Source organism: Colias philodice, chromosome 29, assembly GCF_061535455.1.
Source record: "Colias philodice isolate Cphi_HAF_F1 chromosome 29, ilColPhil1 Martin Lab GWU primary, whole genome shotgun sequence".
NCBI lineage: Eukaryota > Metazoa > Arthropoda > Insecta > Lepidoptera > Pieridae > Colias > Colias philodice.
The window spans coordinates 3,577,167-3,586,574 of record NC_143114.1 but is presented as its reverse complement, the minus strand read 5'-3'; the positions used below and the strand labels follow the sequence as shown (position 1 = coordinate 3,586,574).

Genomic DNA, 9,408 nt, shown 5'->3' with positions numbered 1-9,408 from the left:
CTACCGCGTTGGTGTAGCGCGTCTAGCATGTTCGCGGAAGCCCGCGTGCCGGTTCTCGATGCATTGATCAGGCATCGCGTTGCTAGATTTAGGAATATTCTTTTTACTTCTAGTAACTCGATTATAAATGCTTTAACGAATTTTGGTAGCAGCATCTTGGCATTTTATGCCCGGCTTCTGCGTTAATATTATGATTTCTAAATTGATACATACTTTTTTGTATTATTTCAATAACTGTGTACTGTAATGTAACTCTTGTATTTTTATTTTTGCCTAACGGATCTTAGTCGTCCATTAATGTTCATAATAATTCAATAAAGGATATTTTATTTTATTTATTTATTTATAAATTGTGTGTGGGTAAATATAATACATACATCCATTTACGCTTTATCACTTACGAAATTTAATCAAAATATATAACTCGTATAAGTATATTTTTTCCATGGTTAACAATTTATTCACATAAATAATATAGAAACAAAAAGTGGAACCCGTTTTAGGATATTTCGGTGATAATCAACGCTAACGCTTAAATTAACAATTTTATTTCGACTCCAATCTTCTTCATACTAGCTCCGAATGTTTAGCTCGCATATGGCCAGCCAAACTCCACTTCTGTATAAAGCCTTTTCCACACTGCCCACAAACATACAGTTTCCTATCATCCGCATGGATACGTAAATGTTGACGCAGTCCTTTTTTCCTGCCAAATGACTTCATACAAATATCACATTGATACTTCTTCACACCAGAATGACTGATCATGTGATCCTTCAAGTCGCAGGACGTGAAAAATTTCATGTCGCACACATTACAACCGTATCTCCGTTCCATTAGATGATCCCTCTTTATATGAATCGTGTATGTGGACCGATTTGGGAACGTGCGATCGCAAGTCTTGCACTGCAAGCCGGGCAGTTTCACCCCGTGGACTTCCGCTAAATGCTTTTGCTTCTTATAATGTCTGTTGAACGTTTGATGGCAATAATGGCACTTAAACACATACTTGGGCGCTATGCCATCGAACTTCTTCAATCGTCCATGTGTCACCCTCTCGTGTTTCAATTTTTTGGCTCTAGTATCCATAACCCTTTCACAGTAGTTGCATTTGAAATTGCCAATTTCATGGATCCTGCGGTGAGATTGATAAGTATTCTTACTTATAAACCCATGGTCACACACTTCGCATACAAAATTTCTATAGTGTACATTTATGTGTGCCATTAGTAGTCTGAATTGGACAAATTCCTGTCGACAAAATGTGCAACGTAAAACGTCGTCTTCGAACTTAAGAGGAACCATGTAATTATCAATATCGGTGTGAATTTGTCTGTTGTGTATATCTTTAAGGTGGTTCAATAAATCATCTAACATGTCCATCTCAGTATCACAGAGGGTACATCGTAGACCAGTTATATCCAGTTTCAGAGTTGTGTTCATGTGATATTCCCTCATTGCATTCCTTAAGGTGGACTTATCGTGACACTCCAAGTTGTGATTTTTCAAATCCTCCGGACGTTCGTAACAGTCGGAGCAAAAACAACATGTGTATCTGTAGTCAACACAACTTCTGATAGCCGATGCATTAGAATTATACAATACTTCAAATACATTTTCACGAAAATTAATTTTAAATGCAGACCGCCCCATTTTCTTACCGGCAACATCACTAGATTTAACTTTCTTAATTTTTTTCTTTTTGCTATCGACTTTTTTGTCAGTTTCCGGGGTACCTAAAAATAAAAATAAAAGTTAATATTTCTTTCAATGTCACAGTATCATTCATATCACCTTGTAAATATCTTACCATGCTTCTTTTGTACATATTAGTGTCCGACCGAACTTTCGGTTTCGGTTTCGGTTTCGGCCGAGTTTCGGCCAAAAATCAAGTTTCGGCCGCAGTTTCGGTTTCGGCCAAAATCGGCCGAAACTTTTGCCGAAACCGAAACTTATTTCGCAAGTTCAGTGAACTTAGTTCACACACGTTCACGCTCGCCTAACTTCGTTTTCCTCGGCAACGCTTTGACGGACGCTGTCAAAGCGTTGGTTGACCCACGCTGGTGGAAACAATTTTTGATTATCTATGTTGAGATTGGAACTGGTTGTAATAGTAATTAATAATAATTATATTTATATACGAGGGTCATGCCAAAAGTTGTTAGATGCTCTTTACTTAATAATTTGATACTGGCAAGTTATACACCATCGTAAACACTAGTTATTTAGTGTCAAATTTAAATATGGAACATATTTGAATTTATAGTCGAGCCAATTTAATAGGCAACATTTGACGTCTATCAATTTTATCTTCGAAGAGAGGTAACCTGCTTAAAAACATCGATTAAAGTGAATTAATCGATACGGATTTGAAACATTTGTCAATCGAATTTATTAATTTATGATGATTTTTATTCACAAGTAATCAATGCATTCGATTCTAGATGTCAGATTTCGATTTTTAGAGTAACGTCTCTAGTATTTAAAAATAAAAAAGGTTTATTGACACAAAATTGTAGCGACGTCAGTTCTTCAATTCAGAAATTGTTTATTATATTTAGAATGGTTTATCAGTAAAATGAAATCTTAAAATTACTTGTATCGGTCATTATTATTATAAATAATATGTAGTCGTAATTGAAAAAAGTTAAGCAAATGTGCAGTTCTAACAAAACGAAATATCATGTTATTCTATGTTGTCGTTACTAGGTTACGTTGTTGAATTTTGTTGAACTGTCAAATGTTGCCTATTAAAATGGCTCTATAATAAATATTTTTTGCTCATAAAGGCTTATTTTTGTGACAATCTGGCGGGAATTTGCTTGCAACAATGGAACTCAATCGACGAGATTTTCGCGCTATGATTTATTATGATTATAAAAAAGGTTTAAAGCCGCAAGAATGTTTTAAACTTTTGGTTACTACTTTTGGTGAATCTGCTTGTTCACGAGCAACAGTTTTTAATTGGTTTGCTGAATTCAAAAGAGGACGGGGAAGCTTTGAAGATGAAGCGAGGACAGGTCGGCCGCCAACCGCAGTCACTAAAGAAAATATTCAAGCAACTGAAAAATTTATTCGCGAAAACCGACGAATTACATATGTAGAGCTTGAGCGAGAACTGGGTATTGGATCAGCAGCGTTGCAAACCATTATTCATGATCACCTTTCTCTCCGTAAGCGTTGTTCAAGATGGGTGCCGCACAAACTGACCGATGAGCAGAAAGACCGCCGGGTAGATTGGTGCCGATTTATGATAGAGAAATTCGACGGAGGCGAGAAGAAAAACGTATACGATATACTTACAGGTGACGAAACATGGCTGTATAACTACGATCCCGAAACAAAACGACAATCGACTGTATGGTGCTTCGATAATGAACCAACACCAACGAAATGTCGTCGTGCACGCAGCACGCAAAAACAAATGATTGCCTCGTTTTTTTGTAAGACCGGTCATATCGCTACTGTAGTGCTAGAGGATCAAAAAACAGTTAATTCTGAGTGGTATGTGTCAATTTGTGCCCCCTCAGTATTGTCAGCTTGGTGTGACAAGCGATCGAAGTCAGGAATCCGGCACCTTCTTTGGCACCACGACAACGCCTCGGCGCACACGTCCGCCAGAACACTTGATTTTTTTAATTCAAAAAATGTGTCTATCCTGCCTCACCCGCCATACTCTCCTGACTTGGCACCTTGTGATTTTTACTTGTTTCCCAAAATTAAAGAAAATTTGAAAGGAAATAGATTTGAGAGCAAGGAAGATGCATTGGCTGCCTATAATTTCGAAATTTCCGAGGTATCTGGAAAAGAGTGGTCAGAGGTGTTTTCCAAGTGTAAACCACTTGGAAAACACCTCTGACCACTCTTTTAAACTTTTAACGCATGGAAAAGTGTATACATGCTCGGGGTGAATACTTTGAAAAGATAGATATAAGTAACAAATAATAAATATTATGGTTTTCGAGTATCTAGTTTTTTTTGGCATGCCCCTCGTAAGAGGTACCTAAAAGAGACTGATTATATTCTTCTAAGTACAAATACCAATCCAAAGTATTAAAGTATTTAAAGTAACAGTAACAATTACTGATTTGATTTAGATGACTGATTTTACTGAGAACTTAATTTAAAAAAATAATAAAAATTAAAATTGTTAGTTATTATTAATATTTTAAAAATATTATTTTTTATTTTATATTAAATAAATGATAACAACAAATTTAATATACTGTTTTTTCATTTCATGCCCTAATTAAGGCAAAATAATAGGTAAAATGCACCAAAGTTCAGTATTTTTAGAAATTTCATACTTGACCACGTGAGTTTCGGTTTCGGTTTCGGTTTCGGCCGAAACTGAAGCCACGGCCGAACATTCGGTTTCGGTTTCGGTTTCGGCCTGGAAACCAGTTTCGGTCGGACACTAGTACATATGTTCTTGCATCTCTTTTTCATGTACAAATGACAAATCACAATCTGTGCATTTAAAACCAATGCCCTTGGCATCGATCATCAAATGATCATGTAAAGTTTTATCATCTTTAAACAAACTGAGACATTCTCTATGACTTTTACAAAATGTATGGGATTGATTCATGTTATTTTTTTAGATATTTCTCGTTTTATTTTTAAAAATTTATTATGGCCATTTTATACTTAAAAAAAATTTACTTAATTCTTTCTCCTAATTATAAATATAAATAAATTTTTGATTTTAGCAAAATAACGATGAACGCACTAATCCTGCTGCTGGATCTTAGACTATTACCTACACCACATTACATTTTTTTTCCCGTGAATTTTTAACATTTTTATTTTTTTTTATTTTTAGTCATTTTAATGCTCTCGAATTATAAATTATTATACTCACCTCTATCATCATAGTCGTTCATTTCAAAATCGGAATCATCGACATTATCCAAATCACTGCTCGACTCAGCCTTTATGTTCAACGTTCCCTCCATTTTTACATCTAGTTCGATGTCTGAATGCATGTTGTTTGGTACTGAAATAATAATTAAGATGTTTTGGTATTTTATTTTACTAGCTTGGAAAGCTAGTAACCCTCATTTTCAAAGAAAAACCCGCATATTTCCCGTTCCGTGGGATATCCGGGATAAAGCTTATCTTATGTGTTAATCCAAGTTACCCTCTATATGTGTGCTAAATTTCATTGTAATTGGTTCAGTAGTATTTGTGAGAAAGAGTAACAAACATACCTACACAACAAGGCAATGATTTTGGTGACTTTGAATCTTGCCAAAGAAGTTTCACTTCTGACACGTGTGCTCAAAACCTACTTGCTTTTTAAAATTGTTTCTCTCCACGCATACTTATTGTATAAAAAAGTAAAATTATGTCCGTCTGTCTGTTACCCTTTCACTTTAGCACCAATTTAGATGAAAAGTTTGATTGAAAAGAATATGGTAGGTATATAATATTTGCAAACATAATCTTATATAAAAACTAGCTGTCCCGGCAAACATTGTTCTGCCTTACTCTTATCATTTAGGCCTTAGGGGTATGAAAAATAGATGTTGGCCGTTTCTCAGAGCTACCCAATATGCACAGAAAATTTCATGAGAATCGGTCCAGCCGTTTTGGAGGAGTACGGTAACTAACATTGTGACACGGGAATTTTATATATTAAATGAATCGCAAATGAATCCTAAAGTGCATAACTCAAGTACGGCTGAACCGATTTGTTAATTCTTTTTTTATAATCTTCTTTGAGGTAAGAGGAAAGTTTTACGGAGAGAAAATGTAAAAATAATAAATATTTACCATTTATAAATATAGTATCTTTATCGGTCATGGACAAAAGTCTCTGTTCGATATTCACAACCATTGTTTTAAATTTGTTCGCTTCTCGTAATTGTTCAATACAGGAATTACATATTAAGGAACTTATTTCATTACTTGTAGATAGCTGGAATAAAAAGAAGTGAACAATTAATTTGCTAAGAAATTTAAAAAACGAAGAATTTTAAATACAATTTATTCTTTATACTAGCTTTCCGCCGGCCGCGGCGGCTTCGCCCGCATTTTCAAAGAGAAACCTGCATTGTTCCCGTTTCCGTGGGATTTCCGGAAAACATATATATAATCATAGTATGATACTAATGATACTCAGCCTTACTTATAAACGTCTCTCAAATTTAAGAGCCCCTCTTAGCTGTTGATCAACGTTTTTTTCACTTATAAACCCAATTCAAACAAACAAACAAACAAAAATTCTTTATTGTGCACCACAGAGAAAAGTACAAATAAGGATACATAATATATGAGTAACAAAGAGCACAACAGGCGGTCTTATCGCTCAGACAGCGATCTCTTCCAGACAACCTGGTGGACAAGGAGACGCAGTGCATGAGTAATAAAAAAACAGGGCAAGGTGCACTAAAAACAGAAAAAATAAATAAATAAAATATATAAATATATTATATATACATATATTAATATAAGCATACAAATTTACATATACATACACATATACATACTCATACACATACATAATATAACAAAATAAATAGATACATACAATATAACTATTACAATTTTAATATATACATACATATATAAATATACATACATAATATATAAAACGCACACCGACACCTGACCCTAAATTAAGTTAAATAGAGAGAGAGAAAAAAAAAATTAAAATACCTAAAAATTTATTACCAACTACTTAATTGGATAAATAAAATTGCTTCAGTAAGTTTTTGAACGTAGAAAGAGATTGAGCTGCTCTTATGTCTAACGGTAAATCATTCCAAAGTTTAATGGCACGCACAGTGAACGAAGAGTTGTAAACGTGGTTGACATGCGGTGGCATTGCTAGACAATGCTTATTAGAGGAACGCGTCGGGTTAACGTTAGATACCAGGAACTCAAATCTCTCTTTTAGGTATCACGGAGTTCTCGGATCGAACAGAACACAGTACAGGAGGTGAAGGATATGAGTATTACGGCGAAGACGGATGGGAAGCCATTTGAGCTTAGTGCGAAACTCGGAGACGTGATCGTATTTGCGCAGACCAAACACAAATCTTATGCAGAAATTCTGAAGGCGCTCAAGGCAGTCTAGGTGGTATTCGAAGAGATCAGGATAGCACGCATCAGCATAATCTATGATAGGTAAGAGGAGTGTTTGGACGAGCGCAATCTTAGTCGGTATCGGCAGAAAGTTACGTAAGCGACGGAGTGAACCAGCGGCAGCAAAAACTTTTTTACGAACCTCCTTTATTTGGTGATTCCAGGATAAACACGAATCAATCCAAATCCCCAGACATTTATAGGTTTACTGATATAATTTATAAACTATTTACTATTTATTATGCTATGATTATGAGGTGTTTTATTTTTGTTGTATTGTGTACTGTGATCATTTTATTTAGAGTTTTATACCGAAACTATTTAATTATAAGAGTAAGGAAGCAAATAAATATGACATTCGTAAATCGTAACACCTGAATTCATTATGAATTTATACTACACAACTTATTGTAACAAATCTAATATCTCAATCACTAGCTTTCCGCCCGCGGCTTCGCCCGCTGTATTTAAACCCTAATAAATTATATACTTAAACCTTCCTCTTGAATCACTCTATCTATTACAAAAACCGCAACAAAATCCGTTGCGTAGTTTTAAAGATTTAAGCATACATATGGACAGAGAAAAGAGACTCTGTGTAGTGAATATAATGTGACCACTTTCATTTAAAGGAACTCTTTCATAATAAAACAACTCCTTTACAGTAATACTTACGGATAAATTAAAACAATCCAAAAAGATATCCATATAAACTTCTCTCACACTGTTATGATAATATTCCTTCGTTATATTTCTATGATTGCCGGTCGCAAGACAGCAGCGACATTGTCCGTATAGTGTTATATTATTTGCCATTTTCAATTTATTTCTATTTAAATATGAATTTGTTTGTAAATAAAAAATAAAAACAATCAATAATAATTGCGAACAGCAAGCGAAAGCAGATCTGTCAAAAGTAGCTGTCTGCTGTCTACCACAGCTGTCTACGTTACCCTCAGCGCAGTACTTACAAGTGTCATTTTTTGACAATGAAGAATGTTACTAGGTATGCCAAATCCCTTGAAATTGTGTCTCAGTAAAGCCTGTATGTATACAAATACACTAGTTTTTGTCGTAGTCAAAAATACCAAGTAGTTTTGATTTTATACGCATTCAAAGTTTCGAAAAATATCGAGTCCCGCTAATAGTCACGTGACCGCTTGTGACGTCACGTCACAACGCACCGCGCGGCCGCGTCCCCGCGCGGTGTGTATAAAGCAAAATTACCAATCTTCTATTGGATGATACGTGTAATATTCAAGACCAAATCTAAAAAATAAAATATATATCAAACTAGATGATATGTTCAACGATTCTGTTTAATCAAAAACATAAAATATTAAAATTTACTCGATAAAAAAAAATCACCAAGTTAGCTCTAATTTTCACCCTTTTACGTTTTCTACTTGACATGGTAATACTCATTAAGATTTTTTTTTCATAAACAATTATATTAAAACATTTGCAAGATATTTGTCAGAGCATTTTGTGTAATTACTTTTAGTTTTGGTTTTATCTGCGATAATAATAAGTACTTAATATATATAAATATATATACCCTGTTTTTGTTTAATTCTTCCCCCGACCAACTTATATTTTAGTATAGTTCTCCATATCATTCTCAACTTAAAACAAGAAAAAATCTTACTAGCCATCTACCTATACTTAGCCCATACGAGCAGAGCAGAAGCACAGTCTAGTATACAAGTAAATAAAAACAAAACAATATATATACAAGTAAATATAAACTGTATATTAAAACTTGTATAGAAAACAAAGGATAACGCAAAACAGCTGCAATGTTCTCAAAATATTATAATATGTATGTATGTAGCTTACGTCCTTTGCAACTATAAAAAACAACTTATCCGGCGAATTGGTAGTTGTATTTTTACATTTAGGAACAACACATGATTTTCTGGTATTTGGATTGGACATTTTTAAAAGTATTTAATTATAATTTCGACGGCACGGGCGCGCGATCGCTAGCGGACTGAGTGAGCCAGATTGAGCGTGTTGTAGTGTGACGTCACACCATCACCGGGCGTTTACAACTTCTTTTACTTCTAAATCGGAAACTAATTGACGTATCGAAGTAAGGCCCTTCGCTCATGGAGCTACTCAAAAATGACTGAACTAATCAGTAATTACGATTACAAACCAGTTACAAATTGTATCTCGCATACAACGCTACTCAAGTTATAAGGTTTCAGTCACTTGTCAATGTTTGCTCGTTCATTTTTATCATAAAAAACAAAGAAACTCGGGAAACCAGTAGCGTGGAGACCGACACGACGCGTCGCGCCGCGCGCGTGA

General features: G+C 34.7%; 1 protein-coding gene across 1 annotated transcript; it reads right to left on the bottom strand.

Moving 5' to 3' along the window:
- On the bottom strand, positions 1-8,029 carry LOC149475873 (uncharacterized). The gene is made up of 4 exons (XM_089712855.1): positions 7,768-8,029; positions 5,779-5,923; positions 4,865-4,999; positions 1-1,736 (listed from the first exon to the last, which is right to left on the bottom strand). The coding sequence occupies exons 1-4, from the start codon at positions 7,906-7,908 to the stop codon at positions 568-570; spliced, it is 1,590 nt and encodes a 529-aa protein (XP_089568981.1). The 5' UTR covers positions 7,909-8,029; the 3' UTR covers positions 1-567.
- Positions 8,030-9,408: the final 1,379 nt, after the last annotated feature.

Excerpts from the sequence above, each read along its gene's own strand:
- LOC149475873 (XM_089712855.1), bottom strand. The coding sequence starts at position 7,908 with ATGGCAAATAATATAACACTATACGGACAATGTCGCTGCTGTCTTGCG. Across the intron at positions 5,000-5,778 it reads AGATACTATATTTATAAATG|TACCAAACAACATGCATTCA; the intron begins GTAAATATTTAT and ends TTATTATTTCAG. Across the intron at positions 1,737-4,864 it reads GAACGACTATGATGATAGAG|GTACCCCGGAAACTGACAAA; the intron begins GTGAGTATAATA and ends TTTTATTTTTAG.